Source organism: Ictidomys tridecemlineatus, chromosome 12, assembly GCF_052094955.1.
Source record: "Ictidomys tridecemlineatus isolate mIctTri1 chromosome 12, mIctTri1.hap1, whole genome shotgun sequence".
Classification (NCBI taxonomy): domain Eukaryota; kingdom Metazoa; phylum Chordata; class Mammalia; order Rodentia; family Sciuridae; genus Ictidomys; species Ictidomys tridecemlineatus.
Genome location: NC_135488.1, coordinates 86,319,183 through 86,337,881, shown reverse-complemented (window position 1 = coordinate 86,337,881; position 18,699 = coordinate 86,319,183). Strand labels below are relative to the sequence as shown.

General features: G+C 37.3%; 2 protein-coding genes across 5 annotated transcripts in view; one reads left to right on the top strand and one right to left on the bottom strand.

Moving 5' to 3' along the window:
* The window catches only part of Slc3a1 (solute carrier family 3 member 1), a 31,708-nt gene extending 18,910 nt beyond the window's left edge, over positions 1–12,798 (top strand). Inside the window, exons 6-10 of the mRNA XM_005324514.5 lie at positions 945–1,069; positions 2,350–2,545; positions 8,026–8,193; positions 9,381–9,497; positions 12,186–12,798. Of these exons, the coding sequence (XP_005324571.1) occupies positions 945–1,069; positions 2,350–2,545; positions 8,026–8,193; positions 9,381–9,497; positions 12,186–12,626 (1,047 nt within the window). The 3' untranslated portion in view covers positions 12,627–12,798. The remainder of the gene's footprint in view (positions 1–944; positions 1,070–2,349; positions 2,546–8,025; positions 8,194–9,380; positions 9,498–12,185) is intronic.
* Positions 10,788–18,699, bottom strand: part of Prepl (prolyl endopeptidase like) — a 36,337-nt gene continuing 28,425 nt past the window's right edge. For all 4 annotated transcript variants that reach the window (XM_013358257.4, XM_040271019.2, XM_005324512.5 and 1 more), the window contains 5 exons: positions 17,379–17,595; positions 15,484–15,633; positions 14,972–15,095; positions 13,947–14,020; positions 10,788–13,579 (listed from right to left, as the gene is read on the bottom strand). In XM_013358257.4, coding sequence (XP_013213711.1) covers positions 13,490–13,579; positions 13,947–14,020; positions 14,972–15,095; positions 15,484–15,633; positions 17,379–17,595 — 655 coding nt within the window. In that variant the 3' untranslated portion in view covers positions 10,788–13,489. The remainder of the gene's footprint in view (positions 13,580–13,946; positions 14,021–14,971; positions 15,096–15,483; positions 15,634–17,378; positions 17,596–18,699) is intronic.

Genomic DNA, 18,699 nt, shown 5'->3' with positions numbered 1-18,699 from the left:
GGACCTAGAATGGAGGACAGTTTGCTCACTGAGATTTTATCATCTCACTCAAGCTCAAGTGAGGAGGTCCCCAGCATCTTTTCTAGTTAATTGTTCCAGGTTAGATAGACAGAAGGGAAGGGAACAGGCATTGGCTGGGTGTCCGTGGTATGCAACATGCACTTTTATAGTGCATTGAATTCTTGTAACCGCCTATTAGAGAAGTTTCATGATCCCCCATTTACCAAACCTTAGAGAACTTAGCATATCAACGGTTATAGAAGTGATAAACAGATTTCTGAACCATGCCTATCTCACTATGAATCAGGACTCATTATGTACACTATAGTGCACTAATAAAAAGTATGGAAGGCAAAAAAATCTACCACAAGGACCTCAAGTTAGGTTGGCCAGTTCAATCAGTCCGTGTCCCAACCCAGGACCTAAAACCTTGGCTTGTATGGGATGTAGTCCTTTGTTTTTGATTCTTATAATCCTAGGAAGGCAGAGAAATGAATATCAGGAAAAACCTGAAACCCTGAGAAACTGTAATAGTAAAAACGAAAGATAAATATGGTAAAGAAACTAATTTAAATACACAATACTGATATCTGTGTGAATAGATAAAAGTATAATGATGAGCTCTATAATCCTTAGGATCATTTGCTTGCCTTTATAAGTGTCTGAAGCACTTACAGAATCACGTGGGTAGGAGGACTTTGTTAACTAATTATTGTTTACTAGATTTATAAAGTTAACAGTTAATCAAATGAAGTACTAATAGTTGTGAATACTGTCTGTCAGTCCACAAACCCTTGAGCATGGGAGGTCTTGCCAGGATCATCTCTGAGCATCTCTTTTGCTCAGCTTGATCCCTTTGAAGAGACTGTCTGTATTCATATGGAGCTGGCTGTGGGTATGCGACATGTGAAATGATGGCATTCCTGTTGTCCTGGTTTTCAAAGGACACTGTCACACACTACTCAGAGCTGTATCACGACTTCACCACCACGCAAGTGGGAATGCACGACCTTGTCCGGAGCTTCCGGCAGACCATGGACCAATACAGCCGGGAGCCTGGCAGATACAGGTGACCACAGGACTCCTTTTGTTCTTTATAGGCACAGAGTGTGATCTGTAGTTTAAACCTCACATGGTTGTGAGGCATAGTCTGAGCTCCAAGTCATAATTTAATAAGACTGCATAATTTTATTTCAGCTAGGTTATGCGAGGGTCTGCTATATCTTGTCACACAGCTGATTTTCAGTTTCTTCTTTTGTGGGACTTTGCTAATGACAGCACTGATTTCAGAGTTTTATAAAAATTAAATTAATTTAAAAGGTAATTTAGTAGTTAAGTGTTAGCCAGGAACTATTATTTTTATCATTATTACTGGGACTATATTTCCCTGTAGAGTATGAATCCAAATGTTGGAATCAACCTGTCAGTATATCACAATGCTTAGAAACACAGCTTTGGACTCAGATGGGCTTGAGGTGGAATCTGGCTCCATAGCTGGTTGGTCTTGGGCTGGTTGGTTAACATAAGTCTGTTTTCTCATCAATAAGAAGGTAATGGTAGGGGCTAGGGATATAGCTCAATTGATAGAGTGCTTGCCTTGCATGCACAAGGCCCTGGGTTCAATTCCCAGAAGCACCATCAAAGGAAAAAAAAAAAAACAAAGGTAATAGTAATAACCTTTTAAAAGGTTATTATAAGATAAATGAGATAATGTACATAAAGCACCTAAAATAGTGCCTGGCATATAATATTCTACAAAATTAACTCAAGGTTAATCTGAAAATTTTGGACCATTTTTGATTTATGATTTTTGGATCAGGAATTTTCAACTAGTAAAAGTCTAGGTAAATACTATAAAATCTTAAAAAAAAATACCCTCCAAAATCTGAAATACTCTGGTCCCAAGAATTTTGGTTAAGGGATACTTAACCTGCGTTAGTTTGTACTGGTCACCAATAGAATCAATAGAAAAAGAAGCTTAAGAAATTTTCCCTCCTTGAAGTGGTGCTCTGATTATCATCTCCACTTTCTAGATGAGGAGACGAAGCTCTGAGCACGCAGGCGATGGTCCTGTGGGTAGTGATGGCAAAGATGGGATGTGAACCGAGGCACTGGGCCCAAGATTGTGCAGGGACCCATTAATACACTGCCCTAGACACCACAGGTGACCCACTGTGACCTTTCTGGGCCACCTGGCTTGACTGCTTTCTAATGAGCCCTGCCCCTATCTGGCTAATAGTGTGTGTTTAGCCCCCACATTTTAAAAATAAGATATAAACAAGATGCAGAGTCTTTAGCCAGTCCTTCCTGACAGGCCCTGAGGGCCTCAAACCCTGCCAACTCTGACAGGTTCATGGGAGCCGAAGCCCAGGCAGAGAGCATCGACAGGACCATGATGTATTATGGATTGCCATTTACCCAGGAAGCGGATTTTCCCTTCAACTATTACCTCACCACACTGGACGATCTTTCTGGGAACATTGTGCATGAAGTCATCACATCCTGGATGGAAAACATGCCTGAAGGAAGGTGGCCTAATTGGATGGTAAGTCCCTGTGCCTATCTTGAGCCCTTTGAAGAGGCCATCTGTATACACATGGAACCAGCTGTGGTTCCATGATGTAACATGATTGTTTTCATGCTGTCCTGGTTTTCCAAGGACTTAGTCCCCTGCGAGGAGGACCGGTATCATGACTTAACACCACATTGTTGTTGCACTTGCTGGACAGAAACACTAGGTTACACTAAAGTTATAAAAAAATAAAAAATAAAAAAAATCTGATCCAGGTGCAGTGACTTAATTATAGTAAGCCCTAGTTAATTTATTATTGAAGAAAGAGAAAAAGATTTTTTTCCCTTGTACTAGGGATTGAACCTGGAGGTACTTAACTACTGGGCCATCCCCAGTGCATTTTCTTTTTTTGGTACTGGGGAGTGAACCCAGAGGTGCTTTACCACTGAGCTATAAGCCCACATCCCCAGCCCTTTTTATTTTTTATTTTGAGACAGGATCTCACTAAGTTGCTTAGGGCCTCACTAAATTTCTAAGGCTGGCCTCAAACTTGTATCCTCCTGCTATAGGTGTGCATCACCATGAGCAGCTTGCTTTCACATTTTTTTTTTTAAATTTGTTTAGTTGTTGTTGGACCATTATTTTATTTATTTGTATGCGGTGCTGAGAATCAAACCCAGTGCCTCATGCATGCTAGGCAAGTGCTCTACCACTGAGCCACAACCCCAGCTTTTACACTTTTTAAGGAGCTTCTCCACAAAGCTTGTACCAAACTCTTCACTGTGAATTTTCTTGAGGATTCTTTTTTATTTTCCTCCATCAGTTCCCTTTTCCCTTGCCTTTTTCTCAACTTTGTTCCAGTCCCATTATAATTTTGAGACCACTGCTATATATAGTCTGTGGTTGACCAGAATGTTGTGTGGCACATAGCTATATTTTATTCCTTTCATGTTGAATTGAATTATTTTCTTAATTTCATTTTTGATTGTTCATTCTTAGTGTATACAAATAATATAGACTTTTTTTTTTTTTGGTGGGGAGTACTGGGGGGCACTTGACCACTGAGCCACATCCCCAGCCCTATTTTGTATTTTATTTAGAGACAGGGTCTCACTGAGTTGCTTAGCACCTCACCATTGTTGAGGCTGGCTTTGAACTCGAAATCCTCCTACCTCAGCCTCCTGAGCCACTGGGATTACATGTGTTTGTCACTGTGCCTGGTTTAGTATAGGCTTTTATATATTGATGTCATATCCTGCCTGCAACACCAATGAACTTATTAGTTTCTAATAGTTTATTATGCATTCCTGAAAAATTCTTTTGTGGCTTTTCTTATGGCAAAATACACATAAAATTTAAAATAAATGTGCAATTTATTGATATTAAATACATTCACAAGTTGTTTAATTATCTATCACTATTATCCATTTCTAGAACTTTTTCATAATCCCGAACAGAAAAGTTATATAGTAATCTCTTATTCCTACTTCCAAACTCTTGTATCTTCCATTCTGTTTTATGCTTCTATTTTATGAGTACCTCATATAAGTGGATTCACACAATATTTGTCTTCCTGTGACTGGCTTATTTAATCAAATCTACGTTTTCAAGATTTTTTTCACACTGAAGCGTATATCAGCATTTCATTCTTTTTTATGGTTGCATAATATTCAATTGAGTGTAGATACCATGTTTTATTCATTCCTTCATCTCTTGATGCCCATTGGGGTGTTTCCTCTTTATGGCTATTGGAATGTCATGAACTTTGGTATATGGTATCCATTTTAGCCCCTTTCTTCAATTCTTTTGGATACCTACATGGAAGTGGAATTGCTGGATAATATAGTACTTCTATGTTTAACTTTGAGGAACTGCCATATTATTTTCTACTGATCCCCCTCCCTGCCCCAATTTTACATTCCTAGCAGCCATGTAAAAGGGTTCTAGTTTCCCATATCCTTAATAACTAATTTTCTGTGTTTTGAAAAAAAATCATATCCATCACAGTAGGTGTGAAGAGGTATGTAAAAATTGTCTTTCATTTTTGGAGAATATTTTGCTAGATATATTTTGTTTTTTCCCTTTCATTCAAGATGTCATCACATTGCCTTCTAGCCTCCATAGTTTCTGATGACAAGTCAGTTGTTAATCTTATCGAGGATTACTGATATGTGATGTGCTAATTTTCTCTTGCTGCTTTCTTTTTTTTTTTTGAGAGAGGGGAGAGAGAGAGAGAGAGAGAGAGAGAGAGAGAGAGACTGACAGACAGAGAATTTTTAATATTTATTTTTTAGTTCTCGGCGGACACAACATCTTTGTTGGTATGTGGTGCTGAGGATCGAACCCGGGCCGCACGCATGCCAGGCAAGCGCGCTACCGCTTGAGCCACATCCCCAGCCCCCAATCTCTTGCTGCTTTCATCAGCATTTTTTTTGTGTGTTTGGGTGGTACTGGGGATCCATGCTAGGCAAGCACCCTACCACCAAGCCTCATCCCCAGCTCTCTCTGTGCTTCTGACAGTCTGAAGTGTCAAGGTGGGGATTCTGATATGCAGATTATTTTTCATCAGCTGTGGGAAGTTGTTGACTGTTGTTTTTTCAGACATTCTTTCTTTCCCCTTTTCTATCTCTTCTCGTTTTGAGACTTCCTTTATGTGTATGTTGGTGTATATGATGGTATCCCACAGGTCTCTGAGATCTGCTCATTGTTCTTCATTCTTTTCTTTCTGATTGTTTCAGTTGAGATTTTCTCAATTGACCTTTGTGTTTTCTGATTCCTCTGCCAGTTCAAATCTGTCAAATCCTACTAGGAAAGTTTTTATTTGTTATACTTTACAACTCCAAAATTTGTTTCTTTTTCATAATTTCTCTATTGATAATAATGAGTAATATCTAATGGATGTGACACTGTTTCCCATATTGTCTTTAAATTCTATAGCTATAATTTAGTTCTTTTTTAAAATATTTTTTTAGTTATACATGGATACAATATCTTTATTTTGTTTATTTTTATGTGGTGCTCTGAGAGATCAGATCCTTGTCAGGTCTTTATTTTTATGTGGTGCTGAGGATCGAACCCAGGGTCTCTCACATGTGAGTACTCTACTACTGAGCCACAATCCCAGCCCCTATAACTTAGTTCCTGGAAAACATAATAGCTGATTTAAAGTCTCTAGTAAGTCAAATGTTTGGTTTCCCACAGCAACATTTTTTACTGATTATTTTTCTTATCACCAATGTATGGGCCATAGTTTTGCTTCTTTGCCAGTATTTTTGTTATTAAAAACTGGACATTTAAAGGCATGTAATAGAGTAATTCTAGAAATCATGTTCTCCCCTCTGTGTTTGATGTAGTTGTTACACCTTTTTTTCTTCTTTCTTAGACTAATTCTGTATAGTCTGTTCTTTTTCCACGTGGCCAGGGAAATCTCTACTTTGACAGTTAAGGAATGGAAAGATTTCTAGATGGAACTGATAAGTCTTCCTGTATTGCTGAAGGGCTGTGTGTGTGTTGGCATACTCTCAACATTTGGCAGTTGACAACTCTGCCTTAGTTGTCAATTTCTGATTGCACAGAGCCTCAAGGGTAGCCTAAAGTTAAGAGATCAGAGCCTTGTCAGGTCTTCCTTGGATATCTGCACAGCCCTCAGCATGCACACAGGCCTGCCATTACTGTAGCCTCTTGGATTCCCAGGGATGTTGGAACTTTTGAAAGCCCCTCACGGACATCTCATTGTCAACTTTTTTTTTTTTCATTTTTTGCTCAGCTTCTGAGTAGCTTCAATTAGTAACACCATCATAGGCAGGTATAATGTTGAGTTTTTCTCAGCAATGCTCTGGGGATAGGGCTGTTGCTGTTTGCACAGTCAGATCAGGCAAAGGAAACCAAATGTGAGCTGCCAGAAATTTATGAAGTAGGTTTCCTAAGGATGGAGAACTTGGTGGATTGGTGTACTTTAAACCTGTTCTGCCCTTCTAGTGGTGGCTAGGCTGCTGGTTTTCAGCTGTTTTATTGGTACGGCTATTAGTTTTGAAAGCCATCATGGATTTGAGGAAGGGTGTGTGAGATTAGGGAAGTGCAAATGCTACAAAGCTCCTGCTCCAAGATGCAATTATTTTTCTTGAATAAATTCATCTTGGATTGTTGTAGCCTTTCATGCTCTGTGTCTAGAAGACTTAAGAAATTACAGGGTTTGTTGTTAGAAGCTAAAAGAGTGAAAGGAGGGTTGGGGTCATGGCTCAGTGGCAGAGTGCTTGCCTAGCATGTGTGAGGCACTGAGTTTGAGTCTCAGCACCGCATATAAATAAATAAAGGTCCACCACCAGCTTTAAAAAAAAAAAAATATATATATATATATATATATATATATATTTTAAAAGAGAGTAAAAGGATGGAGGCAAGAATTGACCTAATTTTCTGGCCTTAAATTTAGAAAAATACTTCATATTGGCTTATAGAGGTATAATTATGAAAATTATTTTAATACATATAAAAAAGATTTTAACAGTCATTTCCTTTCTTCTTCTTCTTCTTATTTGTGGTGGTAGTGCTGGGGATTGAACCCAGGGCCTTGTGCATGGGTGGGAAACACTCTACTAACTGAGCTATATCCCCAGCCCTTTAATTCCTTTCTAAAATTCAAGTACAAAGGCTGGTTCTCCCTCATACTATAATTTGAATAAATGATGTAATTTCTCAGAGCTGGCTTCCTCATTTGTAAAATGGACATAGTGTTTGACAGCATGGTTGTGGAAAAGGAAGTAAGATAACATAGGTGTGAAAATGCTTTACGATACAGTAAGCGCTTTGCTTAGTACATGCATGAGATTTAAGTTGTGGGGTTATAGAAGAGTTTTAATTCTTATTTAAATAAGGAGTTACAGTATCACCTAGAGCATTTAGCACAGAAATATATATATAAAAATAGCAAACACCTTATAAAACTTTCTCTATATAAATTTATGTTGATTTACCTTTTTTTAAAAAAATATTTTTATTAGCTATTGAAAGATCTTTATTAATTTGCTGATATGTGGTGCTGAGACTGAACCCAGTGCCTCACACATGCTAGGCAAGTGCTCTACCACTGAGCCACAACCCAGCCCATGTTGATTTACCCTTCAAAATTTATTTAAATAGTTCAAAAATGAAGACAGTAAAGGGATGTGTCAGAAGTCTACCATCTCTGGCCCTTTCCACCTTGTTTCCTTGTCCTACTCTTTATGGAGAAACATTTTTGTTTCCTGCCAATATTCTTATACAAATGTGAAAAAAATATGAATACGCATCCTCTAAGCACTATCTTATTTGCAGTGCCATTGTGAATTCTGACAACATGTGGTTAGTTTTCAGTAGCCAAGAAGTAAATGGATCAGTTACACAGCAATCACTAAGCTAGGACTCAAATCTAGGCTTGCCTGCAACTACCTTTGGGCCCGGTGAACTGTGAAGTAGGGTAAGTCTTCCAGAAAACTGTATATAGAGCTGTGTTCTTAAAAATATCTGCTTTTCAGGTTGGTGGACCAGACAGTAGCCGACTGACTTCTCGTCTGGGGAACCAGTATGTGAATATCATGAATATGCTTCTTTTCACACTCCCTGGAACTCCCATAACTTACTATGGAGAAGAAATAGGAATGGGAAATATTTTAGCCACAGATCTCAATGAAAACTATGATGCTGTAAGTTTAACACAATTGAATCATGCACCAGAGCAGTAAAATCAAGTCCTAGTCCTTTTGCTAAATCAGAGATTTTACTTTTCTATTCCATCGCGGCAAATCAGTTACTTTGCTTTTCTTTCTTTGTGGTTAGTAAGAATCATGAGCTTTCTTGTTTTGGGAGCTGTTTTCTGAGCTGCACAATTAAATTTATTGAGCAGAGTCAAGTAATCTGCATTCTAAAAAGATTTCAAAAAAATTATTTTGGTAGCAGGGATTGAACCTAGTGGTGTTTAACCACTAAACCACACCACTCCCCTTTTTATTTTTTGAGATGGGGTCTAATTAAGTCATTTAGGGTCTTACTAAATTGCGGAGGCTGGCCTTGAATTTGTAATCCCCCTGCCTTAGCATCCTGAGCTGCTGATTATAGGTATGTAGCACCACACCTGGCAAGGAATCTGCATTTTAAAGATGTTTTCTAGCTGATTCTTAGACACCAGAATTTGAGACTGGTGGCTTTATTTGGAATATTATTCTTTTCCCTTTATCCAAAACATGGCAAGCTAGGAATATTTCTTCAATCTTTATTTGACCTGCTAGATCTAATAACTGTTGTAGTCTTATATTATCCAGTGTTTAATCCAGAGCCTCACAGTTAGCTTTACTTTAAGGATAAGGCTCTCAAATTGTGTTGCTGGCTAGATGACCAATACTGAACCTTTAATTTGTATGAGATCCCGTTCCCTAATACTTGGTTAAGGTAAAACATCTTCTCTGTCAGCTCCAGGATTATTTTTTTGCTCATGGGCAATAATAAGGCTGGATAAATGAGTTCAGGCTTGCTTGTACCAGACAGTATTCTTGAATTTGCCACAACTTTACCACAGAGAACATAGCATGAATCCATAAGGGCACATTTAAAAATCCCACATTTCTCATTTTTCAGAAAAAGCAGCAAAGATTCTAAGCATGTTAAGGTTTATTTATTATGGTCTATTCAATCTTAAGATATTATTAGTTATTTCCCAATTATGAGCTAAAACTCGTTTATGTATTGAATGTTAAGGCCTTTTCATTATGAATAATGAACATACACATTAGTTAAGAGCTTTAGGGAATTAAAATCATTAGGTAAATCAGGAAGTAAAGTATCTTTCTTTTAATAACCTGACCATTGCTTTCTCTTCCTGGTCTCTTTAACACAGAATACCCTTCTCTCAAAGTCACCAATGCAGTGGGACAACAGTTCAAATGCTGGGTTTTCTGAAGGCAATCACACCTGGTTACCCACCAATTCAGATTACCATGTTGTGAATGTTGAGGTGAGTATCAGTGAAAATTTGTTGATTCTAGAAACAAGAAATGAGTTTTTGTATTGACAACACAGTCATTCTGAGTATGTCTAAAACCTTAACTGATACTCTTTAAATCTGTCAGAGACTTCCCTTGCAGGGACACAGAAACACTTTAAAAATAAAAATATAGCAGGCAAATAGTAATAGAAAGCAAGCTTACAACTTAGCTGTCAAACAACAAGCTGGGTGCGATGGCACATGTCTATAATCCCATTGATTCAGGAGGCTGAGGCATGAGGATCCCAACCTCTGAGGCCAGCCTTAGCAATTTAGTGAGGCCCTAGGCAACTTAGTAAGACCCTATTTCAAAATAAAATAAAAAATAAAAAGGGCAGGGATGTGGCTCAGTGGCTAAGTGCCCCTGGGTTCAATCCCCAGTACCAAACAAAAACTATATATATATAATTTATATATAAAATATATAAATGTATATTTATATATCCTATATATTATTTCTATATTTTAAATGTATTATTTAAATAAATACATATTTTTTTGAGTACAGGGGATTGAACCCCGGGGTACTTAACCACTGAGCCACATCCCCTGCCCTTTTTTTCTTCTTTCTGATGCTGGGGATTGAACCCAGGGCAAAGCAAGCACTCTACCAATTGAGCTATGTTCTCAGCCCCCCAAGTACTTTTTAAAATATTTTATTTAGAGACAGCGTCTCATTGAGTTGCTTAGGGCCTAGCTAAGTTGCTGAGGCTGACTGTGAACTTGTGATCCTCCTGCCTCAGCCTCATGAGCTGCTGGGATTATGCTCAGCCAAAAATGTATTTTTTAACCTAATCTTTCTATTCTTGAGCCTCATTTGCATTCGTGCAAAATGAGAAATATGTAAGGATCTTGACTGAAGCATTGTTTGTATTAGCAGAATACTCTAGAATGATTTAAATATTTTATCAATAAAAAAACCAGTTTAATCAATTATGGGACTAGTAGGTAGCTTTTAAAATGAGAATATGAGAATAGTTGCAGTGATCTGAGACCGTTTCTAATATGTATTAAATGGTATAGAAAGTAACTTGCCACCAGTTATGTAAAGAAAAAAATGTCTACCTATGATTGCATAGGCACAGAATTATTTCATATGATACATTAAAAATGAAAGACTACAGTTAATAATGTCTGGGAGGGAAGCTCGGAAGCTAGGCAATAATGGAAGAAAACCTTTACATTGTATACATTGGTCTTGTACTTGAGTTTTATACTGTGTACATGCATTTCTCTAGTCAAAAAATGAAGTTATGAAAAGCAGGTTTGGAAATATTTAATAGCAGACAAAATAGAATTCAATATGAAAAGCATTATGAGACAAAGGCAATCAATTTCCAAAAATTGAAAAACAATAACAGTCCACTAAAAATTATGAATCTTTATGTAACAGTAGCTTCAAAATATATAAAACAAATACTCTGAGAAATGCAAAGAGAAAATTGACAAATCCATAATTACAGGAAGAGATTTCAAATTAGATAAAAATAGTAGCTGACACTGAGCACTTCTTATGTGAGCGGCACTGAACTATGCTTTTCATGCATTATCTGCAGCTACAGAAAATGTTAGTAATAACTTTGACAAGTCATATACATGTACCATAAATAACTTTTATACCTGATAAACAAAGAATACACTTTTTCCCCCAAAACACCCATGAGATATTAATTTAAGACACATAATAAGCACCCACTTCTAAACAACAATAACAACGGTAACTACCACCGCAGAAAACATGGCTGGCAAGAGTACAATGAAATGAACATTGTTGATTTGGCAACAGCTCTTATGAAGAATAATTTGGCATTATGTATTGGATGTCCATACTCTTTGACATAGTAATTATCTTCTGGTAATCTATCCTAAATAAATATTCCTAAAAGTTGGGGGAGGGGAGTGAAATTATAAGAAAATATTGGAAATGCAAATATTAAGATGATATTTATGGAGGTTATATGATAGGAAAATGCTTAAAATGTTAAAAGGGGAAAAAGCAAGAAAAGTACATTGAATTATATATGTTTTATATAGTTGTAATATAAACCTAAATCTTTAATAGACTTATACTGCCTTTTACTGTTAAAAAAGAATTTACATTAGCTAACTTTCACTTTAGGCAGATTTGTGTGTGTGTGAATGTGTAATTTTCTGTTCTATCATTAGTTATGCAAGAACCACATCTGCTGAAGTTACAATGATCTCTGCACAGTAGCAACTTACGTGATCCCACAAGAGAGGATAAATAAGCCCTAATTCATCAGAAGTTCTAAATCCATTGCCTTAATGGCTTTTTATCTCTCCCAGGCGTTTGGCAGTTATAATACAGATAGAGTAACTTCATTTAGGCAAGTTCAGTATCATTAACTTAGACATGGACATTTGTTCGGGAATCTTGAGTGGAGTCAAAGTGTTTCTGCAACAGTTCTAAGATGGAGCACAGCAGCAGCTCCCAGTTAAGCTCAAAACCTGAATTTTGCAATTTTGATTGGCTTTTATATAAACTATTCTTATGTACTTATTAATGCTTATAATTTGGCAGTTATTTTAAGGGAAAAATAAAGCAAGTTTTGGGGGAAATAATTCCTTTAGATAATAAAATATTTTTTTAAATTATTGTAATCAACCATTTATGTAAGTGTTCTTTTTAAAAAATAGGTCCAAAAGACTCAGCCCAGTTCAGCCTTGAAATTATATCAAGAATTAAGTCTACTTCATTCCAATGAGTTGCTCTTCAGCAGGGGCTGGTTTTGCCTTTTGAGGAATGACAGTCACTCTGTTGTGTACACAAGAGAGCTGGATGGCATAGACAAAGTCTTTATTGTGGTTCTGAATTTCGGAGAATCAACACAGCTAAATCTACAGGAAATGATTTCAGGTCTTCCTACAAGACTGAGAATAAAATTAAGTACCAATTCTACCTCCAAAGGCAGTGAAGTTGAAACACATGGCATTTTTCTGGAGAAGGGAGATGGAGTCATCCTGGAACACAACACGAAGAACCTCCTTCATCACCAAACTGCTTTTAGAGATAAATGCTTTGTTTCCAATCGAGCATGCTATTCTAGTGCGTTAAACATATTGTACAGCTTATGTTAGGAATCTCTATGAAAGAGATGGGGACACTGGTATTTGGTTGTGTTGTAACTTCAAGTATAGCATGCTGCTGGGTAAACTTCATCTAATACTTAAGATATTTTGTTAGCTTGAATGTAACTACTTTAGGAAAGGTTCTCAAATGTTTGAAATAATAATAAAATGTTTAAAAGAAGATTGTTGCTTGTAGAAACTTTTAACTTTGAGATAACATTGATAAGCAATGATTAGAACACTGTCAATCCTAAGATTATTTGAAAGCTCTAAAGCATTTAAATGACAAGAATGTTTAGCTTTTTTATTAAAATGTATTCAAAGAAACTAGAAGAAAGATTCAATGTCCTAATGTCTATAAATATTCACCAACAAAGAGGAAGGACATCGATTTGTAAACTGTTCAAAGAAAATCCTAGTAAAACAGATAAGAACAAAGTACTGATTGGAAGGGAGGCCTGGGATTCTACAGCCTCCACTCTTTTCCTCATTCTTTTTAGAAGTGGTTAGACACAATACCTTTATTTTATTTATTATTTTTATGTGGTGCTGAGGATGGAACCTGGGCCTCACACATGCTAGATGAGCGCTCTACTGCTGAGCCACAACACCAGCCCCTTCCTCATTCTTTCCTCCATGTCTTTTTAAGGAACATGGTTTAAAAACTGCTTTCCCTATGCTAACAGGCATGTACACCAGTGGAAGAGAACAGTATAGCAATTGTAATACAGACTTTGCAAAATCTGGATGGAGAAGCAACTTTAAAAAAATCACTTAGTAACTTAAAATCTCACTTTTGCTACTAACCCAATTTGGAAATAAGACTATGAAATATTTCAGAGTGTTTCCAATTCCCCGTTGAATGTAACATTTCAAAATTTCAGGTATTTCTTAAGATCCTCGAAAACACTGGTGCTGTCAAGTCCAAGTTCCTCATATAGGAATTTAATCTGGGCTGTAATCTAAAAGAAACACATTTTAATATTAGATAGAAGGATTTTGTGGTAAAATTCCAGTGTTGTGATTCTTTCTTGGTTTATCCATCTTCACCTCACCCTCAAGCCAGCAATTTATGGCAGGGATACTTCTATTTGGGATGGAGACAAAGGCTTCCAATGATCAGGATTCAATTACCTTCTTTAACAGAGCTCCTTTATCAAGTACAGGAGAGAACCTTTTCTCTTGCTTGACTGTGACCCACCCTCCCCTCCTGGGTCTCAGCTAGACCTGATACTTATGAAGTAGCTCTGTCATAAACCCTGTTATAACCACTGAAAACTTTGAATATATACTTCTCTGTGACCAACTGAGAAGGGCTATAGAACATACCTTTTTGTGAGAATCTTCAATCACATGATTTCCTCCAGGCTGAATATCTAAAATAATATTGGGGGCCTGATAGCCTGAAAGAGTTAACATATCAAACAATTAGGAAGTCTTTAGAAGATTGAGACACATTTCTTTCCTTTCTTTCTTTCTTTTTTTTTTTTTGTACCAGGGATTGAACCCAGGGGTGTTTAACTGCTAAGCCACATCCCCAGTCCTTTTGTCTATTTTATTTAGAGCCAGGATCTTGCTGAGTTGCTTAGGGCCTCACTAAGTTTCTGAGGCTGGCTTTGAAGTCACGATCCCCCTGTCCCAGCCTCCCAAGCCACTGGGATTTCAGACTGGTGAGACCCATTTCTTCTCTTTTCTTTTAAGTACTTTATTCAAATAATAGTAAAGGAATAAGGGCAAGACCACCATAACCACCACTAAAGAGAGGGGAGGGGCAAGCAGCAGAAGACAAGTTTCTGAACTAGGGCAAATGGGAAAAGACCCAGTGGATAAGATAGCTGGATGGAGGGGCCGTGGCACTATATGGAGAAAGATGTGACTGAGGAGGGAGTCAGCAGCTCTGTGAAACTGGAGAGACACTGACTTATAGGTAGGTTCCCTTGGCATGTCTTGGCATTCAATTTCAAGGCAAAAAGGAAAAATTCTTATTTAATAAAAATGAAAAGAACCATCTAGAAGAAACTAAACAGCTAGTTTGGGCACTAAAGCTCCAAAGCAAAACTCTCAGAATCTTTCACAGATTCCCAAGAATAATATCTCAGTGGATATCTTTAAATGAATAAATGATTGCATGAGAGTACATTTCTAAGTTCCAGTTGATATTTAAATTTACTTTTTCTTTCTGTCCTTTGAAAAGAGGTGAGGCTATTATTACACTTTAGCTGTGTAATCAACAGAAAAAAAATGATTTGTCCTCAGTCATGGTCTGATGATTTGGTCTGAAGCTTGAGATGTACTCTGTATGTTAAGGGTTCTAGTCCATCTAGCCACATTCCCTAGGTCCTGGAGTCTCCTACCTTCACCTGTGTTCTTAGTATGTTCCATGACGGCTTCCTTCAGTTTCTCAGTATAGTTAACAATTCCTTTCAGAGGTACACGTTCATCGTTTTCATAAGCTGTGATGTGAATTGAAGGATAATGCTAAAAGAAAATACACGTATGAAGAGTTCACATTACTCCTATGGTCTCTTCCATTAGATCATGAAAAAATAACTGCCTCCAATTTTTTCCCAAGTGCTAGAGGTTTTTTCTCATTTAATATTCTTGAGTGAGCCTATTTGTTACCTAACTTATTCTTTTCTGAAGAGATCATAACTTCATCTCATCTAGTAATTAAGGTATAATAATTATTTTCCTGAAGTATTAAACTGAAAAGACGGAGCATGAGCACAATGGTGCTGAAAGATGTTTGGGTATCACAGTGGAGACATCTCTAAAACCCCTGCCTACTCCTGCCTCATCACAGGTAAGCACCCCTTTACTTTCTCTATTACGTCAGGACAGTATTTGGCAACCACATTTTTCCTACCTGAGGTTTAATATTTTGATAGGGGCAGTAACGTTTTATGTAGTTCTTGTGCTTTTCATCAGATGAAGGATTCCCCCACTCTTCTAGTTCTTCTAATGTCAGAGGAAGTGTAGTGTCCATCATAGTGTTGAGAACATCCAAGAAAGGTGCCTAATAAAAAAAGCCAAAGAAACTTCTTTTTCTTCTAAGGAGTTGGCAATGTAAGTTTCAGAAAAATATTACTTTAATAAATATGCATACTGACACAAGAGAAATATCTCAAGAAGCCATGTGGATTCCCAGAAAATTTGGAAAATATCCAAGGTAAGAGAAAATGACCACTGACTCCTTGGTTTACATGCTTTTCAGCTTTTTCTCTTGCTACCAGTCACCACAGCTAATGGGCTCATTGCTAATTCGTGTTGGCTGCCGAGTCTCTAAATGTTTTTTCCTGCATTTGGAAAAATGCCAACCTTATCGGACACAACCTGTCTCTCACTGTAGAGATACTAGATGTACCTCTTTCTTTTTCCCTGAAGCTTTAGAGTAGCAAATTATGTAGGTGTCACAGACATGTGTTCCAGACTGGAAAATCCATGATTTAAAGAAGTGCTGATCAAGGTGAATTTCTTTGCAAAACTGTGACATTGTCTCCAGTTTGTAGAAGCTGCACTGTTAGAGGGAGGTGATTTGTGCTTCGCAGTGGCAATAGTGGCAACTCTGTTGGGCAGTTCTGTATCTGCCTGGCAGCCTCTGACACTGGTTCTGAACACACATACTCTGACCTAATACCATTTGATAAAACTCCTTTCTGCTTGAATCAGTTTTTGGTGCTTGTTATTAAGAACTTTGACTCATACATGAATCCTCCACTGTTGGATGTTTTAGGCTGACTAGTTCTTCACTAGGATAAGCAACCTGGGATAAATCCCTATACACACATATTTCTGATGGTATCCTTTCTAATATCTAAAAATAAAGGTTAGTACCATTTTCTATATATTGTAAATGATTCTGCTAATACTATCTTCGGGGATAGCCCCTCGCCCCCATAATTTAGTGCAGCTGTGCATTTTTAAAACAGATTTATAGGGCTGGGAGTATAGCTCAATTGCAAAGCACTTGTCTAATGTGCACGTGGCCCTGGGTTTTATCCCCAGCAATGCAAAAAGAAAAAAAGAAAGAACTTTGAAAATAGATTCATGGATTAGGGCTATTTAAAACTTATTTATTTATAATAAGCCCACACTGTATACCCTTCGCTCTCAATACAACACTGAAAAACCCCGAAAATAATTTACTTTCACCATTCCAGTCATTATTTTCCAGAGTAACTAGGAAACAGGAGAATGATAGAGGTAAAATCATATAGCTATAATATAGCTTAATAATTCTGAACACTAAGACAGCAGAGCATTTTCAGAACAGAGTATTTCAACTAAAGTACAGGAAAACTATACCTCAAAGACCATTAAGAATGTAATATTTAAAAATAGCCCTTAAAATCAGTACTAAAATGTTGATGGGCAGTGACTGTTGAACTGACTAGTACGAGTCACAGGGTACACAGCATTTGGTCACAGTTACCCCACCCCCTTGTGGAATTGTGAAGCACAGATGCTTCATCTTTTCCCCACCAATTCTAAATACTCAAAGAGAAAATGGTCAACGGGAACAGCCACTAACCTTTTAGTAGAATCCTTACAAATTAGTAAAGACCACTGTCAGAAAATAATATGTACAAAGTAAATACTGTGATTAAAATTATTTTAGAAGTTTTCCTAGATCTACAATTTTGTTTAAACTGAAAAGCTTTGTTATATTCCAAGGCTGTGGTAAAACCATAACAGAAATTTTTTTTTTTCTTAGAATGGTCTATGACTCAGGGCTGCATTTTGTAAGCAGAGTGTACTTACCTCCAAAGTCACAGCTCTCAGGATCTCTGGACTAGAATTACACAATGCTCCCACAAGCACCCCTCCAGCACTGAAAGCAGTCAGGGTTGTTAGACTTGGCTGAGAAAAGCCTTGGCCATGAAGCGTCTTAATGCAAGCCTCTAAGTCAGCAAGGCCATTGAGTTTTTTAGTTAGTCGGCCGTCAGCATGCCACTGGAGGCCCAACTCACCACCACCCCTGAAATTAAAGGGCGAAAAAAATTTTAGTAGAAAAAAAATGATACAGATGTAGGTAGAGGTCAGCAAATTATGATTGAAAGCCCGTTTTTATTTATTTTTTTTAATGGATCTCCAGCTAAGAACTGTTTCTACATTTTTAAAGGCTAGAGAGAAAACAAGGAGGATGTAACAGAGGTAGTGTGCAGCCTGTGAAGCCTAAAATGATTACTATGCAGTTTTTTTTGGTGTGTGTGGTTCTGGGGATCAAGTGGAGGAACCTGGTTATCCTCTAACATTTAGCTATGTTCCCATGTCACTACCTAGTTCTTCAGAGAAAAAACTTAATAACCTCTAACATGGACAACAAAAGACTGATCCAATAAATAAGTTTTGAGTGCCTGTCTACTACTTATCAGAGGTTGTCTAAGTGCCTGCCAACCTTATAAATATAAACTAGAAAACATCCCCACGGAGATCAAATTTTGTGAAGAAAAAGTTACTACAAGCATTGTGGTCACTGCTGTAACAGTGTACTTAGGTATCACAGAGCAGAAGAAAGAACCTTAGGAGTAATGTGAAAGAAGAATATGAGTTTTTAGAAAGACCTCAAGACAGAAAAGATACAACATGTAGAAGGGCAAGGAGGTGGCAGAGCATGTAATTTGAAAGGACATGATAGATGCCGCTAGAGATAAGCCAAATCATTGACAGCATTAAACTGAGGAATCTGGACGTTGTTCTGGAGATGAAGTGGGAAGGACTTTTAGCAGAAAAAAAATTATATTTGTGTTATATGGTGGTATATGCCTGTAATCCTACTGATTCAGGAGGCTAAAGCAGGAGCATCACAAGCTCAAAGTCAGTCGCAGCATCTAGTGAGGCCTTAATTTGATGAGACCTTCTCTAAATAAATAAATAGGGATGGAGATATGGCTCAGTGGTTAAGTGTCCGTAGGTTTAATCCTTGGTATCAAATTTTATATATATATATATATACACACACACACACACACACACACACACACACACACACACACGTAATATATTTTTGTCTTGAATACAACTAAAATAAAATGGAAGTTAGATTGGAAAAGTCTGGTATACAAGGCTGTTTAAGAAAAAC